The following is a 20,760-nucleotide window of genomic DNA, read 5'->3' as shown; positions in this document are numbered from 1 at the left end:
GAGTAGTAAAGTACAAAATTTTCAATGCTGTCATTCTCTTGATTTTCATGCAAAACAACCATATGGCAAGAAATGCAGCAAAATGCCGATCATAAGGTCAATCATAACGCGGGCGTTCTGGAACTAGTCATTTCACCATAGCGTCCACGACCTTGGGTGGTATCGTACGCATTCAAGACACGCATTTGACCACCGTCGTCGGCCTGTGAGAAGGCGTAACCACGCTGCTTGCGCATGCGTTGGACTTGACGGACCTTTCGAATGGCTTTTTGGAATTGTTCCATGCGGGGACGGTAGTCTTGGACGTTGTACTTTTGGATCTCTTGAACGTGGTGATAGTGCTGTGGATAATACATGCGCTTGGCGTACTTCCAGGCATAATCACGTAGAAGGCAAAGACAGGGTAATCCAATGGCCATCAGGTAGAAGATGGGAGAACTGAAAACAACAGGGATGGTACCGTAGTATTCTCGGGAGAAATTTAGGGCGGGAGCAGCATAACCGTATGCCGGCAGGAAAATGAGCCATAGAAGCATGGATCCGGGGATGGCTATGAAGGTGTATTTGGTCCAGATGTTGGTTACCAGAGCAGCCTTTCCAAGAACAGTACCGAGGACTGCAGTATACAGCACTTCACCCCAGACCCAATGACCAGCAATTTTGCCGTTGGCCATAGGGAGATCCCAGAGGAATATCAACTGAGAGGCAATGTAGAGAAGAAGGGAGTGGAAAAATCCATTCAAGACCCAGGCCCAGAAACTATGCGTTCGGAAGAAAAGACCTTTCTGACCCATCTGATACAGCTGAGGGTAGCGGTCCAACAGGCGAGCGTTAATGAACTGGTCGAAAATACCCATGGCGAATGGAGGCAACACCGTAAAGAGCACGTTGTAGTAGGACAGGGTCCAAGTTTCGTAGATAACTTCTCCAGAAAAGGCATTTTGGAATGAATACTGTTGAGGTCAGCTAAGTTACTTTGAACCAGATATTATCAAGTCTTACCCAGAACTGTGTCATATACAAGGTGATGTTCTTGTAGAAGGAATACAGGATGACTCGACTAATGCGAGAATAACTCCACGCCCCATGGACCAAAAGAAGCTTTCGGAGGAAACGAAACTGAGCAATGGCCACATCAGCGGATCTTGCAGCCTGGAGACCTTCTTCTCCGCTGATTCCAACACCAACATGAGCAGCTTGAATCATTGATACATCATTTGCTCCATCGCCGATAGCCAGAAGCAACGATTTCAGGTGACGCTTGACCAGTTTGACGACCAAGGCTTTTTGAAGTGGAGAGACACGACAACAAACCACAGCCTTGCACATTACGGCAAGGTCCAGGAACATTTTCTCCATGTCCTTTTCCAATGCATACGTCAAAGACTTGCCATCGATGATTAAGGCAAGGGCCTCAATATCGCCAGATGTCGCCTGGCTCTTTACAGCGTCTAGCTTCTTCTGCAAGTTGCTACGTGTCGCCTGGGCTGACTCTTCATTGATAATTAGGAGTGTCATATCTTCAGAGATCAGCTTACAGGACATTCCAATATTGATGGCTGTTTCTTGTCGGTCACCAGTCAAGACCCATATCTTGATTCCTGCAGTCTGAAGCGTGTGAATAGTGTCTGGAACGCCATCTTGCAGACGATCCTCAATGGCGGTAGCACCAAGAAGATAGAAATCTTTCTCAATCAACTCGGCGGCTTTGTCAAGCTCGTCAGCACGGTTACCACTCACAGTGGTATTAGCTGTTTCGAAGATCTGGGCCCATCGCTGGTACTCATCTGCTGGAATTTCACGCATAGCTAAACATAGAGTTCGCAATCCGTCCGAAGCGTACTCCTCAAGGTGCTGAAGTGTTGTTTCCACAGTTGGGTTGTCTTGATGAAGACGCTCGAGAATGACCGTATCGGCTCCCTTGCAGTAAATTCTGATTTTTCCATCAGGGCACCGGAAGACTGTGGACATTCGTTTTCGAGTGGAATTGAACTCGCACACGGCCAGCAATTCATACTCCAGTTCCTGTCCCGATCCCTCGGCTGTGAAGATGACAGATCTAGGTTTTCGGTTTGTAAATCGATATCCCAAGGAAGCGGCTCCATCCACCAAAGCGCCCTCGTCAGGTGAAGCTGCCTGGTACTTGATCTGAGTAGGATCAGTGCCATTCCACTCGGGAATGACCGTGTGACAGGTGGCCAGAAGGGTAAGAAACTCTCGAATGGCGCCCTGGGTCGGGTGAGAATTCAAGTTGTGTCTAAGGGTCTTGAAATCGTAAATGCCAAATTCACCGTCGCCATCGTCGGCAGCGGCACGTCGGTCTTCGGGAACATCGTCTCCATATTGAATACCGGCAATTGTGCATTGCTTGAACTCCATTTGATTGCAGGTCAGTGTACCAGTTTTGTCGGAAAATATGTACTCAATCTGACCAAGCTCCTCAACCAAGGAAGAGGTGCGACAAGTAGCGGGCGTGTCATTCTTCTCGTAGTACATGTCCAGATCTGAATTGATGAGATACGCCTGGAAATACTTGACCATTTCGATAGTGACGAAGAGAGAGATTGGAACCAGATTAGAATAGAGGACCCAGTAGGTGAAGATGTCCATGAAAAACTGTTTTGCGGCGTTCAGTTTTCCGTAGTCGAGATACGAGAGTTTGGCGCTAGAGGTTTGGCGAATGACCAAGTCTCCAACAGAACTAACGACACTGAGGGCAACCAGTATGCCCACAAGCATCATAATCTGCACGTTGACCATCCTCTCGACAGCAGTGCGCTTGATCGGCGTTGCCGTCGCATTGCGCATCAATTTGGTCTCGTGACCTGTGAAGACAACAACTCCATGAATCCAAGGAGTATTTCGCAGAGTTGCGCCTCGGAGGAGCAGCTGATCAGGTGCCAGAGACAATTCTTTTTCTCCAACTCCGCCATTCATAGTCATAGTAGCCTCGTAGGTATAAAGGCTGCTGTTGGGTTGCTCCGATCGAACACGCCCAGTCAAACGGGCCAATTGATCGGGGCTAACGAGAGTTGATGTCTCAGGGATAGCCTGCTTAATCTTCAAGTTGGTCTCGCCGTCCAAATTTGCCGTCTCGATGTAGCATAAACCCTCGGGTTCGGAAGATGCCAAGAGAACCAAATCCGCAGGAAATGCTTCTTCTGATTCCACTCGGACAACGTCTCCAACTACAACATCAACCCATGTTGAGTCCACAAAAGAACCACCCTTGAGCACCTTCGTTTTCGAATAATTCAATCCCTTATCCGACGATCTTCGCTTGTAGTCCTCAGCCAATTCCTTGATTGCAGATGCACCCAGCACGATACACAAGGGGACGATGGTCGTATATCGATTGGTAGAAACATTGGGGATCTGTTGGAGCACCGCGGTGAACAAGAAGAACAAGTTGGCGTACTTGGAAAATTGTTCGAATAGGAATTTGGGGATGAATGTGATAACGTTGTACTTTGCAGTCGAAACGTGATTGGTGAGATATCTGTGTGTAGCGTTTGCGGGGGCGTTATTGATCTGGATCATGCGAGGACCCAAGCTGGCAGGATCGACCTTTCGTCGGCCAAAGATAGACTTCCAGTCGAACGCAGAGGTTTTCTTTTTCCTGGAAACTGCGGCTGTATATTCGGCCGTACTATCGGCCGCATCACTTCTTACTCCAGGCTGTGTCAATGGGAGGTTCATATCATCATCATTCTGACCATCCCCTCTACCAAACCCGAGTTTATTCAACAACGTGCTATTCCTTGGCTTTGAATCAGTCCCGAAATGGTGAACGGTCTGATTACCACTCTGAAAATCCGCATCATTGTAATCATAGTTGTCGTCTCCATCGAAGGAATATCGCTGATAGTTGCTAAGCTCAGAGGTCTGCGAGTAGGAACGATTGAGGGGAGAGCCGGGGTAAGGATCATGGATATACGCGCCGGAGTAGCCGGTATTCCCAGCGCCAGAAGCTGCATCATAATGAGCTCCAGACCGTTGCGCCTGGCTACCGACAAAATTATCGTAAGATATGGAAGGGCGCGACTGCGCATTAGGTACTTCGGAATCATCGATGTTGAACTGTTCTAGGAGATGGTCGTCGTTTACTGGAGGGCGCTGACCAGAGTTGTATGTTGGACCGGAGTCCAGCAGGAGGTCGTCATCATGGTCCACAAGTCGATGTGATCCAGGAGGCCTACCGCTGGTCATGATGCCGCGGGGAAAGCTGACACCCTCACCGAGAGCAGTGATGCCCCTGAAGCATAGATCGAAACGCGGGAGGGTCGAAAAATCGCGATTATGTATTGGCAGGGAAACTTCCAAGGTATTGATACAAGTTGTGAATTGGAAGGGGGTGGATGAATGAACTAGGAAAAAAAGTTGGGATCGAGGAAGAATGGGTGGCTTAATTAGCGGATGCGAACAAGTAAACTGTTTGGTTTCTTTGATCGACGGGCGGTAACTAAAACCCACTTATTCGCGCTGCTATCGGAAAATGGATCATAGTGAAGCACTATGGATTAAGCGTATTCTAGTAAAAAGGATGGTGCCTGTAGAATTGAATGATATTGTCGGAAATAATTGAAATTTGAAATGGAAGCGCATCCCGGCATACCTCAACGCCATCTACTACGGCCTACTATAGCAATCTATTATGAAAAGGTCGAAAGCTAACCCCCTATTTACAAGTATGTTGATCCTCGTCTATTCCAAAAATAAAAATGAATATAATTGATACCTCGTTAAAACATTATGATGGTCATTTTTGGACCAAGACAAGTCTGTCACACCCAGCTTCGTCGAGCTAGGCCAGCTTGCACACCTTTTCGTGATAGAACCCTTCTCTCAAGCCTTTGGAATAAAAGATATATCCGACACCGGAAAACTTCGGTAGGTTGGCATCTTAACGGTCGTTATTAGACCGAGACAAGTCTGCCATACCAAACTTGGCCCGCTTGGCCAGATCAGCTTGGAGAACCTTGTCGAGAACCGCATTCATCTCTTTGACCTTATCCCATGCCACCTGGGTATTCTTGACGATTTCCATGGGTTTGATAGGATGACCTGAGAATTTGGACATGTAGCACAGTTCACCTGCATTGTTCACTGCAAAGATGAGATCTCCCTCGGCCGCCTGTTCCTCCTTAAGATTGGCGTCAATGATAATGGTTTTACCCTTGTGGAATGTATGGAAGGTGACTGCAAGAGGCTTGTGGGTAATGTTAAGCTCAACTGGCACTCGGTCATTCACATCGTAGACGATGACTTTGCCATCGCGAACGACCGCATCAGGCCGACGGAAGTGTTGCAATCCGACCATAATCGCCATACAAGACGCGTCAATCAGGTTGCCGTCAAATCCGAGCACATGAACATCTGCACGGATACTCCAGCAGCTGACGCCCTTCACAAGACAGAGCGACTCGGTATCTAAAGCATTCGAGTGACGAACGACGCGGTCGAGAACATGATTGACATAAGTTTCGAGGTCGCTGGTCCTAGATGCAGCAAACAACTAATCAGCATCGGTATTCACGAGGGAAAAGCCACTGTCTCAGATAAAACTCACTTTCCATTCTCCCATGCCGGCGAACCCATCGCAGTCAGCTCCATATTAATTGAAAAGAGACCATCGAAAGGACGGTCCTCGCGGGGCTTGGTAACCTCTGCTGAAATTCGAACAACGATACTAGAGCTTAGAGTAAGCCTTTTATTCACAGACATAATGATATAGTCATTAGAATATACCTAGTTTTTCCAAGCTGAAGCTTCACATGTCCATACTCATCGCCGAACGAGAGGTTGATCGGTCGGATCTCGTCCATGGCACGACCATCAAGGCGGTGTCCCTCACTAAGTGCTTTCAGAATGAAGTCATTCTCCAAATTGGAGAGGGGGACTTCTTTTGACATGGCTGGGGCAGCCTTGGAACTTGGAGTAGACGAAGGCAAGAGAGATTCTTTGTAGAGGCTTTTCTTGGGATATTTTGCCGTCACTGGCCGCATTATGACTGATTTTGCCTGGATTTTAATCCAATCAATTAACGATAGGAATGGGCGGTGAAAGACGAGTGGGGAATTTAAAAGGCGGTGAGAAAAGGTGCAGGCAGAGGAAGCTGTTTCTTACCTTGCGCATCGCAACTTACAAATTCACAACTTTTACTCCTTCCACAACTTCCCACTTTCACCTCTCAATATGACTACAGGTATGCTTCTTTATCAACTAGGAATCATTATCAAACACTAACTTATATTAGCTCACAGACCGACATTTGATCCGGTAGATCAATCACTCCTCCCAAATATCAGCTTTACTAATAATTGAACAGGCGCAAGGAAAAGAGGCCCAACGTGGTCCTGCTTATCATCAGAGACTTCTTCCTGCTCATACATTCCTGAAAGTTCGGTATGTATGAGAATATTCGAAGTGAAAGTCAGCCGCTGAAGCTAATATAAACTCAGTCAACCCGGACAAGGAGGTGACGCCGATCACGAATACCGAGACTTGCGCGCAGAGCTTCTCCAGGCCGAGGCTGCACACTTCGCCAAGAAGAACGGTGTTACAATCGATGAACCAGCGGCTGCTTCTACCCCAAAACGACAACTCGAATCTGATAGAGATGAAAATGCTTTAATTGAAGAGGACCCAGCCGCAAAACGTCAACGTGCTCTACAACAGTTTATTGAAATAGATGCAGACTCCGATGGATCCTCAGAAGAAGAAGATAGCAGCGATAGTGATAGTGATAGTGATGAGGACGAAGGAGCTGAGTTAATGCGCGAACTGGAGAAGATCAAGAAAGAGCGACAGGCAAAGAAGGATCAGGAGGTATGTCCTAATCTGAATGGACTCAATAACAACATATTAAATCTATGCAGGAACAAGAAAAAGTGGTCAAGGAGCAGGAGCAACGAGAAGTTGATATCGCCCGCGGCAATCCTTTACTCAACGGCAACGACTTCAGCCACAATCGCCGCTGGGATGACGATGTGGTCTTCAAGAACCAGGCTCGAGGAACAGAGAAGAAGGACAATGAGTTTATCAACGTATGCCATCTTCACCCGACAATTGATATATATACTAACAAACTTAATAGGACATGCTGCGCTCTGATTTCCACAAGAAGTTTATGGTATACTATGTTCCCATCATGAATTCCAAAATTATACGCTAACTTTTCCCAGTCGAAATATTGTCGCTGAACAATTTCATTTTTTCCCACAATCATTATCATGCGTTTCAAGATCTCTTTAACAAATCGCTAAAGATGGAGTTTTGGGTTTTTTACTGTTTCGGCTTGCGTGTCGAGGTTTCTTCAGCAATCCGTGATATCACATTGTCTCCCGATTTTTGTACTTCCGTGGATTTTATCACCCAACTAAATCTGAAGTAAAAGTGATAAGAAGAGTAATATTAAGAGTAAAATAAAGAAGTAACTTGCAAGGAAAACCTTGGAAGTCATTCTGCCTTCTTATTGGAAATACATCTACTTCCAAGGCTTCTACTAAATGGTTTAATCTCGGAAGCGTTGCTTCGTGCTCAGTATTTGGGCTCTAATGCTATAAACTCCCCTCTATGCCCTGTGGTTCCCTCTAAGTACATATTTACCCTGGGACCACCTCTTAAACATTACTTAAGTATCCATATTTATACATATTCACACCTCTCAACTCTCAACTATCTGAACACGCCGCCAATCCTCTGGGTGTTTTCGACATGAAGCTATGCAGGATACCCAGGTGGGATATGCATGCAGTCGTATTATTCGAAGGGGCAAGTGGCTCATGTTAATCCATGGGTGTACAAGATCTGAATTAGCCGTAGGATAGGGCATGAGCACGGGTTAATTGAACGACAGACCGTTCCAGTCGAGAAAGCGGTAAATAAAGTGATAAAAAGGGATAAAGAGACATCGCAAGGAGATAAAAAGGTAACAAGGCTGTTTTGGCCATAACTGGCCCGTCAACCCGGGATGCTCGGCTTGAAAAAGAGAAGCTGGGCCTGGTTTGTGGGCAGTTATTCGGGGATCCGAATCCCCGATAGGCCAAGCAGATTGGTGACTATGATGGAGATTATTAGTTTGACATGATCTGGTTGTGTCCAGCCAGAAAGTTCCAATCCATCTCCGTTAAGTCATATCTCGGCCTATGCTTCAATGAGATTTTCAGAGTCCGCGTGTTCAAGACAAGTGTGGCTCTTGAATGCACAGCAACGTCCGAAAGCCATTCACCCAGCTGGACTGATGCGAGGTGGTGGATTGAGGCCAAGGGCCCAAAGTGCCAACTTAGATTGCATTGAACTTGGAGGCATTTTGCAACAGACAGTTTCCCTGGAATCAATCATGAGGACGGATGGCGCATCTTACGAAGAGTTAATGCTTAAGTGAGAGATGTCCACGACCATAAGGTCAAAATTTTGCGCAAAGCCAATTCTCAACACTGGACAGATGTCACTGCGCAGTGCGGAGGGTTTTCAAGTCCTCAAGTTCCCCGAATTATTGGAGTGCTCGCCCACACACAGACAGATAGTTGGCATTGCATGGAGGGCATCGAAAAAAGCACTTTTCAGGCTTAGGAACTGTCTTATCAACCAACATCAATATCAAGATCGTTCAGGGCCTGAGTCTCTCATGGCTGGTCAGCTGTATCCTCGGCAATATTCAAAAATGAACCATGTACAACTGTCAAATTAGGCAAGGTTTGCAATGACACTTGCATGACCCATTTTCTACGTTTTGTGCGTAGTCACGAAATTCAGTTTCATTCATCTGTAGCATTTGAATGATTGGTCAGTTGCAATTTGTACAACCAATAGTCACGTGACTGTAATTGCATCTAGCTTATCGATTTGATCTAGCTCCAAGATTCTACACTCATTCAAGATGGATTCCCAACAGACAGCAAAAGCGCTACATTGTACGTCTAAATATCTGAAACTGCTTCATGGTTTCTGGCTGCGTATACATTTGACACCCGAGGAACTTCAGCTAACATCGTCCTTGTCTCCAGACCGCATCAACACTGATATCTCGCAATTGCTGCAGCGGTTTGAGAATATCATGGCCACAGCAACAGTGAGTAGCTCTGGATATTTTTAAAACTTCATGTCACTTCGATTTTAATTTGTTTCATCGCAGGTTGAAAACTCCAGCTATACTTCTACTGCCGTGGAAACATACCAATTGGATGTCGAGTCATCAGCCCTGGTACGTGGAATTGAGACTCAAATTAGATCAATTCATAATTACCGCTTTTGATTTCAATCCTCGACTTTTGCTTTGATTTTCTTTGGCTCCTTTCGGAATACGAACCACTAACACTATTTGCCAACATAGATCCGTGCTGCTGAGGATCTCCTCTCTCTAACGAGAATAATGAAGGAAACATGGCTCTTCGGCAAGCTTGACACACTCGGAGAAGATGAGCGCGACGTTGAACGCCGCGAGAAGCTTGAGAAAGATCTTGTCGCCGTTGAGAAGAGTGTGGAGGGTGGTGTGCTCTCAAAGTTGTGTCCTAAGGATAAGAACTGAGGTTATCCCATATATATCTATCTTCATTTGCATTGAGTGCTCGAACAGTTGAATTCCAGGCGTTTATGGGCGGCTTATCTTTGGTGAGCTTGGTGTTGGGAAGTACTACATTCAGGGCATACCTCGTTTTAATTGATCCGTCATTGGAATTTTCGACTCGACTTCGAATTGGCTGAAAGATTTTCATCGAATATGATTGAAATCCACAAATTCGATTCCAAATGCTCTATTCCTGGAGATATGAGTTTCTCATAGCTCTCCGACCAAGGATAAGCTCTATCTAGATAGCGGGGCGCGATAAGAGACGCGACAACTTTTCAACTTAAAGCTCAAACCCATCCACCTCCGACCTTTACAACCTCTCAACCTTCTTCGAAAAAGAAGTCAAACTCCCAAAAAAATGTCACCATCACCAACCGATCCAATGAACCCCTCACGCCCCCTAACACTAATCGTCGCAACAACCCCAATCCGCGTCACGTCCACGGAAACCCGCCTAGGCATAGGTCTAAAAGGCACACTCCCCTGGCAGCGTATAAAAAGCGACATGTCGTTTTTCGCACGCGTAACCACGCGCCCTCCAATAACGGGAAAAGTCAATGCCATAATAATGGGACGTAAGACTTACGATTCTGTGCCTTCACACCTCCGCCCGCTCGCGAAGCGGATTAGTCTTGTTATCACACGTGATACGACAGGTTCTGTTAAGGAATGTGTTGCATCAGACTTAGCTGCTCGGAAGGAGAAGTTGGCTGCTAAGGCCCAGGCCGCGGCTGCGAAAGGCAGCGACGCAGACTCGCCCATCGAGCCGGATACTACTGATGCGATTGTTGCGGAGAGTCTGGATAAAGCACTTGCGGCGCTTGATGCGTATGGCCCGGAGAGACTGGGGAAGATCTTTATTATTGGTGGTGCGGAGATCTATGGTGCTGCGTTAAGGATGAGCCTGTCTAGGCCTGTTCGGCTTGTCATGACGAATGTTGTGCGGAAGGCTGAGGGTGGTGCCGCTGTGCCGTTTGAATGTGATACGTTTTTCCCCTTAGATGAGTTTGTGGAAGAGGGTGGGTGGAGGAGTGTCAGTCCAACGGAGTTGACGGAGTGGGTTGGGGAGGAGGTTAGTGGGGAGTGGAATCAGGATGGAGAGGTTGAGGTTCAAATGGTTGGGTATGAACGCTTGAACTAGATTCTTATATTCAGGGCCTGGATGAGTTTACTGGTAATTCAATATCCTCTATGGACGTCGATATCAATTTGTATATTGGGTTTGGTTAATGACTATGAAGAACATTCAAATGTTGAATCGAATGTGAAATTCGAATGAATCATTGTACAGGACACATCAAAAGAAAACGAGACAAATATGCGATGCTATGCTGAACAGTATACCTCGGTATATGCAAAGAAAAGGGCCGTCAAGGCCGAGGAAGAACACTTTATACAATACAGAGCCAAACGATCAAAATGCACTCACTAGATCGGTGGTCAGAATCAATCTAACTTACTCAAGCTCTTTCATATATTTGACAAAATTCTTCTTGTGGAGAAGACCAGCGTATTGCCCATCCCGCAATACACATATATATCGAAGACCAAGCTTGGCGAAGCATTGGTAAACAAGATCAATAGGGGAATGGACATCCAGGGAGACCGGAGACTAGAGACGAATATCAGTATCGGAGTTAGATAGAAGAGGGCGATAGATGTACAGGGTCAATATAGGTGGTAAAATCTTGATGAATTAGATCTTCGTGATCACTGTCGTAAATGGCAATCGAGGCACTCATCGACATGAGACAAAGTGTGTTGTCTTCATTACTAAGAAGGTTATCTAGGCCAAATTCCAGATCTGGGACTGGAATCAATCCGGCCAGAGAACCATTCCGTAAAATTGGAAGACCGCCGTCAAGCTCTCCTGCCATCAGCAGTGCTTCCAATTTCACACGAAGTTCGGTTGCAGCGATGAGGGGTGAGTTAGAAATGTCGATGACGCGGTCCTTACGGAACGGACGATAGATGTCACCGAGCTCAGCGTCGGAAAGTGGTTTGAGCTTGTTGTCCAGGAATGGGTAGGAGTTCATATCGGTCAAAAGATCCTATATTCAAATTAGAAACGTCATGTAAATTCAAGGTGAGACTTACATAGATGCTACGGGGCTCAATCGCATCAGCGGTCCACTTGGCACAAAGCACTGCGAGAGAGAAAGGGAGCACATAGTTGAGACTTCCCGTGAGCTCGAATAAGATAACGGGCAAGGTCACCGACAACCGTGTGACACCACACATAGTGGCTCCTGCGGCGGCTAGTGCATAGACTCCTGGTGTTACGCAGGACTCCAGGCCGGCAGCATTCGGGCACGAATTGAAGAGGAAGAATGTAGGATTCTTGGCCACCCAGTACTGAACCACATGTCCCACAATTCGACCCATGAGACCACCCACCACCATGGATGGAACATAGATACCGGCTGGCACTTTGATTCCAAAGGTGACAATAGTCAGGAAGCTCTTGATGATGAATGCAGCGAGAAGGTAATGAATAATTTCTGGGATATTCTCCTCAAGCGGGCACAGTCCTGTGGGAGTCTCGGAGGTTCGGTCACAGGGACTGGCGAGCTCTAACAAGAGCTCACTGACAGGTATCTTAGTATATCGATTCCAGAAGCTGACTACGCCAGTCAAGAGGGCAACGAGGAAAACTTCCAGCATCGGGAAACGCTTGATGATTGGAATTCGTCGGAATGAGCACGCCCAGAGGTTGGACGCTTTTATAAAACCCGCACCAATCGCGCCCCCAAGAACGCCGAGGCCGATGAATATGAAAAGCTCAAAAATTTCCCAGTCGCTAAGGTAGCGAACTTCAAACAGGACAATCTTTCCTGTTCCATACGGGTTGAGGAACTTCAAAGACATGGCCGCCACAATGCAGCAGAAGAATGTTCGGAAAAGTGTCTTCGGAGGAAAGTAATAGCTGACTTCCTCTAAGCTGAATAGTACACCACCAATTGGGGCACCGAAGGCAACAGCCACACCACTAGCAGCAGCTGCACTGAGAACCTCTCGTCTCTTGCCATCATTATGTTGGTACTTGGCAAACAGTCGACAGGAGATGTTACCCACACAGGTAGCGATGTGAACGTATGGGCCCTCCTTACCCAGACTGAGACCGGAGGAAATACTGAAGATCAAACCAATGGTCTTGACAACTAGAGTCTTGAGACCTAGATATCCGTGGAGCACAAATCCACTGTTGATGACCTTGACCTCGGCAACTCCACTACCAGCAGCAGGATAATAGACTTTAGCCGGGCGATTGGGGACGTTTGGAAGTGAGCCATGATGGCTAGAAGGGCTCGTCAGCGAAGCAGGGGACAGGAGCCCCCCCTGAAGGTTTGTTGTCGGCTCCGTTGGGTTTGGAACTTCGGGAGCGCGAGGGATTTGCAGCCAGGTTTTCATCGAGAGTGGTAAATGAAATAGAGGAGGGCACTTCGGTCCTAGTGAGCATAGTCAAGCCGCAGGATATCATGGCGAGAACAACTACCCAAGTGACGAACATGCCAAAATCTATCCACTGACTGTCCGAACTGAAGATGCGCGACCAAGAATGCCATCGGTCGCAGTTCGGAATATCTTTACAACATTTTTCTTTACTGGCGAACCAACGCGTAGAGCAGAAGCCCATCTTGGCATCGAAGACTATTGTCTCGGTCACATCCACGAAGTAGGCAATGGACGCAGTGATACATCCAATCACGGCCACTAGAATCCATCCTTGTGCACCGTCAAAGGAGGCCAACAATCGACCTCGAAGATCCTTTCGGCTCCGCAACTGGCGAAGTCGTGCTCCGTCGGCAATGCTATCATGCACCCAATCGGTCGAAGTAAATTGATCGTACCATGACCGCTCGTCCAGAAACTGAGAAGCGGTGAGACCGTCCTTTGCAGATGGAGGCCTGCTGGTCTGTCGGTCAGCATCGGTGAAACTGCCACGACGGCTAAACTGCTTGGCTTGGGAGTTTGCTCGACTGTGATTACGAGGGAGTCGCTGACTTCCTGACTTTCGCAGTTTCTTCACTATATCCGGTAACACGTTTCCAGAGATTCCCGAAGTACTTGTGTATGAGCGACGTGGTGCTCGTCGTTGAGTAAAGTCGGACTGGCCAGGTGGAGGGCCTAATAAGCTGGTTGTTTCATTGACCTCCATACGGGTGTCGAGGGATTCATAATTCGTGTGTTCATCGGACAGGTAGTATCGGCGTCGGTATTCCGTTGGTGATGGAGGGGCAGTATGGGAGATTGAGGTATGCTCGGAATCGGCATCATCCTCAGCATATGAAATTGAGCGGATTGGTGGAATGGAGGGAGGCATGGTGCTGTTTACCCGACCTGTTGGGAGTTTAGCCTAGTACAGGGGCCCCACGGCATAACAAACAGAATCAAGCTACACTTGAACCTGGATGAAGGGAGTAAAGAAGAGGAAAGAGGCGACTTACCGGGAATACCTGATCTAAAAGGGCCAACACATATGATGAGGTGATATGAAACGATCTGAGAGAAGCGGGTCAAGTACGTGTCAGGTGAGGATCGACAAATCAAAGTCATTTGGATTTCTTTCCCTTTTTCCTTTTCCCTCTTTATTTTTTTCATTTCTCCTATTTCTTTTATTTCTTTTATTCTTTTATTGTTTAAATTTACTTAGTTTATGTATTATCCTTCTTTTCATGTCATTTGTCCCTCCAAGGCTTCTCTTCTCGTGATCTTTCAAGAACCCCTTTCATAAGTATACCGACTTCAGATAACCGCTACTAAGTGGATTTCCAATTCCACCACTTCACAGTGGGTCATATTTTCACCGAGAATTCAGTCTAACAGGCTCAGGCTCAGATAAGAAGCTTACAAGATGTGGGGATTTTGATCAGCTTACAATACAATTCCCATGACCATCGAGTATGACCGGAGTCCCATCAAATGACTGCGCCTCATCCATCTACATTCATGATCCATCCACCACATCTGGCTTCAGTATAGGAAATCAAGCGGCGCCAGTCCTGCTCAATATGGCTAGTGGCTTTCCTCGCCGAGACATATTTTAGTGTATGATCATCGCCTTTTGCGCCTAATATGTCGATCTGCTTTGGCCGATCTGTCCTACTCAGCGAATCAAGGATCTTCAATCTATGCCTTCAGGCTTTGAGGCCCCAATCATTTCATTTCTATGATGCACACATTGCTTGTATACAGAGTACGGAGTATTCATGTACGGATTAAATATAAACCCCAATTGGTGGAAGAATACGGTGTGGAATACTCTGTTTACTTCCGATAAGAAAATCTACGATAAACATATCCACATCTTCATCCCCCGCTATTTGTCCTTACGCTCAGACACAACTTGATTATTCTGCTTCAATTTCCGAGTTTACAGCGGCGCAATAATAATCATCGATATTCAATACTGACTCCTCCATCAGTATGAGAACCACATTGAGAACTGCCGAGGATATGGGAAAACCCCTTGATCAATTCATTCTCTTCGGAGACTCGATCACCCAATTTTCCTGTAATCAGGATCTAGGCTTCGCTTTCAATGCGCAATTGCAAGAGGGTATCTATACTCTGACACAGCTGTATTCCAAGTCCATCTAGCTAAACAACTTACCAGCCTATAGTCGCAAGCTAGACGTGATAAACCGGGGATTCAGGTAAGTAGCTGGTATCAACGATATCATTCCAGTTCCAGCTAATGAAGGACCAAAATAGCGGCTATAGCACTGCTCATGCTATCCAGGTGTTCCCCAAGTTCTTCCCGTCACCAGAAATAGCCAACGTACGCTTCATGGTAAGACCTTGACCTTCGCTCTAACCTCGAATACTAGACCACTAACATAACACCTAGACCATATTCTTTGGTGCTAATGACGCATGTGTTCCAGGTCATGAACAGCATGTTTCATTGGAGCAGTTCACGGCCAACTTGAAGGAGATTATCCAACACCCTGCAACTCGCGCCCAAAACCCACACATTATCATACTGACTCCACCACCGATCAACGAGTATCAGCTGGAGGCATTCGACGACGCGAAGAATACTCCCCATCCTAGCCGAACGGCTCTACTAGCCAAGACCTATGCCACAGCAGCTAAAGAGGTCGGAGCATTGCTAGATGTTGCAGTAGCAGATATTTGGACTGCTTTTATGAACAAGGTTAGCTGGAAGGAAGGTCAACTTCTAGTTGGATCGCGTGACTTGCCCAGTAATAAAGAGCTTGCCAGTCTTTTCACAGATGGTAGGTTATTGACCTTGGCTTATCTGACCTGACACTGACTGGTATAGGACTACACCTGACTCCCGCTGGATATCAAATTGTTTATGATGAAGTTATGAGGACTATCGGATCTAAATGGCCTGATCAGTTGCCGGAGAATATTCCAATGGTATTTCCTGCTTGGGATGAAGCCCCTAAATAAAGCTGTTTGAATTTTTGAAGGTTGCCTTGGCAAATAATGAAAAGAAGCAGAATGAGAATTTGGTTCCTAAACTTCTTCCTGTCTGTAGGCCAATATTTTATGAAGACGAAACTTTAGTTCTGCTGCAATGGTACAGCCTCATATATGGCCTCACGGGTAGTACGTACACATACATAAGGATGAAGAAGAAAAAAAGGAGAAGAGAAAACGGGCATGAATAAAAGAGTCTCAATGTTTATTTCAGCAGTAGCATCATTTGAAGCTTATAGATGTAAAATTTTGCATTACTATTTAAAAGATGTTGCAGGTGGAGGTTCTGTACTCCGTAAGTATAAAAGTCCGCCGTTAGTGGAGCATAGGCGGTCTAGATCAACTGCCCGCATGACGCCCGTTTCTGTACTGTTTATGATCTCATCTAAACACTTCAAATATTTACACAACCTTTGATTTCTTCTTACTTTATTCCTGTTTATTTGCTTGAAGTTTGCATGAGTCGATATCGTCTGACTACCTTTTAGGTTTAAGACACGACCTTCCTCTTCGATACACCTTCTCTCTCCACCCCCGCTCCTCCTACGTTATTGTCAACGCTCTTTCCTATCTTGACCAACTACCAACGATATAACCTTCCCATTTGATTCACTCATATTCCATGGTATAATATCCAGTACCCTATTAGTACATCCTGTGCACTGAATATCCAAACCCTTGCAATCCAAGTTAGGTGGACGGCCGTGGGCCGTGGGTCGTCGCACTCTTGAAGGTGAGGGGGATAATAGCAGATACTCAGTCGTTGGAAGAATTGGTCAGTTATCATTGATGAAAGTTACCAGTCTTTGAGCTTTTGTCTCAAGGGACAGAAGGTTTGATTTGTTGGGACCCTTACTCACAAGCGATACCCATGGATCCTCACCACAACTATGTCTCCCGATCCGAAATCTGGCGTATCCTTGAGGAAGTGAAGCGGCTTCAAATCGCCGACTTTGAGAATGCTCGGCGCATGGATCATCGGATGGACGGTATCGAGCAACACCTTGACGAGATTGTGAAGGTGAAAAGCATATGGGAACCTTTATCCCAGTGCCCTACCGTGGTAGGGGGTTCTCTTGAGACGGGTAAGATCTTCAATCTTATTGCCTTGAGTCTGTTGGAACCATTCTGACCGATCCTTAATTTGTATTAGATTCGACCTTGCACGCGCCATCCGACGCATTCAAGGGATTCGAACATGGAACGGCTAGTTCTGCCCGAGGTCTCGACGGTGAAGAGCAACCTCGACGTGGTGCGTCGCGTGCAAACAGCGTACGATTTGATAAGACTGCCAATAGCGGTCATTATGGACACACTTCCCGGTCGAACTATGACACCCCGCTTCGTCCTGGTAGTAGCATGGGAGGCGTGGCCCTGACCGACCGCTCTCTATCGCATCGATCGGATGGTGGAAACTCCTTCCTCGCGCGAACCAACAGCTTGGGTCTGGACACCAATCCACTCTGGGCACATTATTTTGACAGTTGGTCGCCTATAACCCCTCCCCCGGGATTTTTTGTGATGGGCCCCGTTCCCTCCATCATCCGTTGCTGGCTGACAACCAATTATTCGAGTGACACACTGCTATATGCTGCTGTCTGCTCGGGTTCCTACTCGTCGTCCATCGGGACTGTTACACTTCGTAAACTTGGCTTGAAGGGCTTGGTGGAGGACGAAGGCTTCATCAAAATCCCTCTATATCTCCCAGAGGCCCGTGTTCACAATCCCTCAGTGCATATGGAGGGCCCTCAAATCCCATCGGTTACAATCAAATTTTGGATTCGCGAAGAGAACGCCGAGCACGACTGCATTCAGATAATCATTGGAAGTGATGTGCTCCGCGCTCACAGTGCCGACCTGCTCTTTTCCCAGGACAAGCTTTTGATGTTGGATGATGACCATCAGCGCATCACTGTCCCTCTTGTGCGCCCTGAAAAAGAGGACACATTCAAGTTTCTTTCTACTGGAGTTGATGTGACCCACCCTGACTTTCCCTCCACACCTGGCGTGGAGCGTGAAGGCAAGACGGAAGGAGTAGAGAGTCCACTCAGTGCTCCTTCAAAGTCTTCAGCAGTTCCTGAGTCTGCTCAGGCGCCAATTGATGAGGCTATAAAGGTGCCAAAGCAGCATCTGAAGGGTACTGTTGAATTAGCCCCAATCAACACGGCTGTTTCGCCTCCGCTAGTGGGTCCTGATTTTATCAATAAGGGCCTATCCGGAACTGCTGCCCTGTGGGATGCCTGGAACCATCCCCCGAAGCCTGACCCGAAGGCCGTTAAGCTCGCACCTGCACGTGCGATGAAAGTGCTACGTCCTACCAAGCCAAACAAGTCACTGTAAAGTAAGTGATTTCCAAGGTTATTCTGGTAAAGGCTGTATCTCTATTGATATGATAATACCGGAATGGTGTCAATTTTTAGCTGGGTTGTTTTTGGAAGGAAACCGAATCCCCTTTTGACCATGGCAATACAAATGTGTCCAATGCATATTTCCAATTCCATTGTAGTTATACGAATTGTATAAATGTTTAGAAACACTATTTTATTGCTATGATCTCATTCTTCCTCTCTTGTATTCTAGGTTCACTTTCCCAATGGTATCTGCACTCCATGCCTTCCAATCTGATCTTCCATATATATATATCTATATCATCCTATCATCTTCTTTACTTTCTCATCTAACACACTCAACTTCAACCGTCCAGCCCAGACACAGAAGATCCTGTTACCACCTAGATACTATATTTTTCTCTTGTCATTGAGAATGCTTGACCTCAGAACCCTCCGAGGTTAGCTGATCGAATGGTGAGTTTTCCCAAAGTGTCCTGTTCATCTGGGTTTCCAAAAAGCAATAGTCCCAGGTTGCACATCACTCGCAATATCTCGTACCTTTTACATGTCGTTTCCCTCTTATCCTGAGATTTCACTTCACTTCCATTTTACATTCTATATATTCATTGCCCAAGGCCCTCATCCTCTCTTCCGCTTATAAACCCATCAAATCATTTTTTCCTTCTACTTTCATCACCACCTCTACCTTCATTTCTAACCATCGTCAGACTTCCAATCCTCTGAAGTCAGAAATCTGCGATGTACTTTACAAGGCAGGGTCGCAGCTTACAGCTGGAAGTTACACAAAATTTCCAATTTTTTCCTATCTTTTCAACAGTTGCTTGATGAATCTTCCATTGGATTTTCCATTGGATTAAAATGCGATTCGAGCGCACGCGCGGATGTTAATGCTCACGTTGTTGAGCTCATTCAGAGCGATACAATGTCTGCCTCGATCAAGCGAATTAGTCAACGTACCTAAGGAACTATGTCTCGACCATTGACTTAGCTGCATGGCATGTAGCCACAGATGTGGTTCAGGGATGTCATCGTCAGAAAGCTCAATGGCACCTCAAACGACAAGTATGGATCCCAACATCTTTCCCAGCATCGATACCTATTCGGACGACAGTGCAGATAACGCTTTGAAAGACGCTGCTGATCCCATTTGGGGTTTCCTTGTCCTGTGCGCACGCACAATACCACGTTTCTTTTTCATCAAACTATTTTAATTTTTATCGGATGTGGGGACCAAGGGGTGCGGCCCCAAAATGATGTTCATGCCGTTGAGCTCATTGTAGGCTCCAGGGAGGAATGTGGTTCCCAAGATGATGATCATGCCGTTGAGCTCGTCCCGTTTTCTAGGAGCTTCGCAATGTTACACTCAAACAACTGCATTCTGACCCACAAGCCAAGTGATAAGGAGTGGAAAGAGCGACGCCGCCGAGGTAGCAGCCTTGGTATAGATTTATAATTCGTTGTTCAGCCTTGTTTGTGTCAACTAAATCTTCACTACAATGGTCCACGTTGTCCGTCACTAGATACTTGGTGTAAATGAGGTATTCATGAACCATCTAGATCGAAATATTTACATATAAGATATAAGGACCTGTGAAAATGACACCGAAAATTACAGCTTCCTTTCCACCCGTAATTCTAGACGGCAAGAAGCTGCTTAGCCATTACCTTCGACCACTGGTAACCGTATGGGAAATCTTGGATACTTTTGATCTTATTCGCTCTAACACTAGATAAGCTTATTTCAAAAGTCGGAGTTCGAATAAGCCATCTTGGCACTGGTCTTGAAGTAAATATCCTCCTTACTATTTAAAAATAAAATAAGAATAAAAATAAAAATACGTTAATTTATTCTGGTTTTGTGCGTTCTGGGGCTAAATAAGATCACAATTAACCCCTATACCAATCTGACTATGATAAAACTTTCTATCTTACTGTGTACACCCGTGTATATCTCCTAAATTTGGAATAAGCGTGGTATAAAAACCAAAGAACAATAATCTCTTTTTTTTTTTTTAGATATCTTGGCTATATTCCTTCGGCTGTTTTGGCCAACAAAGGACATGACTGAGGCCATTAAAAAGGTCAAGATTTGCATCAATGAGGAAATGTGTCGTGTGCTTTGTTTAGCGTGTAATAGGGATTTACCCGGGAAACATGTACGAAACATGTACTTTTCCGCCACTATGCCCGTTAGTGAACTCCACTTTGCTGCGGCTAAGATCCACCAATTTAGTGGGAAGATCTTTGAAGGATCACAGGCATCATCAATTACGGATTGCTCCGTATTGGCTAGATAAATAGAAGAGCAGAATATAGTAAGAGCTTGACAAAGTCAGTATCTCCTAGGTTGAGTATGATATCGTAAATTCAGTCCAACCACAGTCT

At 46.1% G+C, this 20,760-nt stretch overlaps 9 protein-coding genes across 9 annotated transcripts; 6 read left to right on the top strand and 3 right to left on the bottom strand.

Annotated features, from left to right (window-relative positions):
• Positions 1-101: 101 nt before the first annotated feature.
• N7495_008712 (aminophospholipid-translocating P4-type ATPase DRS2) lies at positions 102-4,209 on the bottom strand (the record flags this gene model as incomplete). Its single annotated transcript, XM_057211363.1, has 2 exons — positions 102-953; positions 1,003-4,209. 2 exons carry the CDS (start codon positions 4,207-4,209, stop codon positions 102-104), a joined length of 4,059 nt encoding a protein of 1,352 aa, XP_057060906.1.
• A 694-nt stretch (positions 4,210-4,903) lies between these two features.
• Positions 4,904-6,005, bottom strand: N7495_008711 (exosome non-catalytic core subunit RRP45; the record flags this gene model as incomplete). The annotated part of the gene is made up of 3 exons (XM_057211362.1): positions 4,904-5,498; positions 5,570-5,689; positions 5,749-6,005. The coding sequence occupies 3 exons, from the start codon at positions 6,003-6,005 to the stop codon at positions 4,904-4,906; spliced, it is 972 nt and encodes a 323-aa protein (XP_057060905.1).
• A 190-nt stretch (positions 6,006-6,195) lies between these two features.
• On the top strand, positions 6,196-7,202 carry N7495_008710 (spliceosome-associated CWC15 family protein; the record flags this gene model as incomplete). The annotated part of the gene is made up of 7 exons (XM_057211361.1): positions 6,196-6,205; positions 6,257-6,279; positions 6,329-6,405; positions 6,462-6,828; positions 6,879-7,046; positions 7,097-7,132; positions 7,185-7,202. 7 exons carry the CDS (start codon positions 6,196-6,198, stop codon positions 7,200-7,202), a joined length of 699 nt encoding a protein of 232 aa, XP_057060904.1.
• Positions 7,203-8,881: 1,679 nt separating this feature from the next.
• On the top strand, positions 8,882-9,529 carry N7495_008709 (RNA polymerase II mediator complex head subunit MED22; the record flags this gene model as incomplete). Its single annotated transcript, XM_057211360.1, has 4 exons — positions 8,882-8,915; positions 9,009-9,073; positions 9,137-9,205; positions 9,335-9,529. 4 exons carry the CDS (start codon positions 8,882-8,884, stop codon positions 9,527-9,529), a joined length of 363 nt encoding a protein of 120 aa, XP_057060903.1.
• Positions 9,530-9,953: 424 nt separating this feature from the next.
• On the top strand, positions 9,954-10,712 carry N7495_008708 (dihydrofolate reductase; the record flags this gene model as incomplete). Its single annotated transcript, XM_057211359.1, has 1 exon — positions 9,954-10,712. The coding sequence occupies one exon, from the start codon at positions 9,954-9,956 to the stop codon at positions 10,710-10,712; it is 759 nt and encodes a 252-aa protein (XP_057060902.1).
• A 315-nt stretch (positions 10,713-11,027) lies between these two features.
• Positions 11,028-13,895, bottom strand: N7495_008707 (putative voltage-gated chloride channel (ClcA); the record flags this gene model as incomplete). The annotated part of the gene is made up of 4 exons (XM_057211358.1): positions 11,028-11,183; positions 11,236-11,622; positions 11,669-13,020; positions 13,103-13,895. 4 exons carry the CDS (start codon positions 13,893-13,895, stop codon positions 11,028-11,030), a joined length of 2,688 nt encoding a protein of 895 aa, XP_057060901.1.
• A 1,103-nt stretch (positions 13,896-14,998) lies between these two features.
• Positions 14,999-15,994, top strand: N7495_008706 (SGNH/GDSL hydrolase family protein; the record flags this gene model as incomplete). Its single annotated transcript, XM_057211357.1, has 5 exons — positions 14,999-15,131; positions 15,189-15,228; positions 15,287-15,365; positions 15,423-15,813; positions 15,861-15,994. 5 exons carry the CDS (start codon positions 14,999-15,001, stop codon positions 15,992-15,994), a joined length of 777 nt encoding a protein of 258 aa, XP_057060900.1.
• A 901-nt stretch (positions 15,995-16,895) lies between these two features.
• On the top strand, positions 16,896-18,364 carry N7495_008705 (uncharacterized protein; the record flags this gene model as incomplete). Its single annotated transcript, XM_057211356.1, has 2 exons — positions 16,896-17,094; positions 17,178-18,364. 2 exons carry the CDS (start codon positions 16,896-16,898, stop codon positions 18,362-18,364), a joined length of 1,386 nt encoding a protein of 461 aa, XP_057060899.1.
• A 1,003-nt stretch (positions 18,365-19,367) lies between these two features.
• Positions 19,368-19,586, top strand: N7495_008704 (uncharacterized protein; the record flags this gene model as incomplete). Its single annotated transcript, XM_057211355.1, has 1 exon — positions 19,368-19,586. One exon carries the CDS (start codon positions 19,368-19,370, stop codon positions 19,584-19,586), a length of 219 nt encoding a protein of 72 aa, XP_057060898.1.
• Between the last annotated feature and the right edge of the window lie 1,174 nt (positions 19,587-20,760).

The sequence above is a fragment of the Penicillium taxi genome, assembly GCF_028828555.1.
Source record: "Penicillium taxi strain IBT 34144 chromosome Unknown utg000005l_segment0_segment0, whole genome shotgun sequence".
NCBI classification, from domain to species: Eukaryota; Fungi; Ascomycota; class Eurotiomycetes; order Eurotiales; family Aspergillaceae; genus Penicillium; species Penicillium taxi.
Note: the sequence above shows the minus strand (reverse complement) of the source record. Positions and strands in the feature narration are given on the sequence as shown.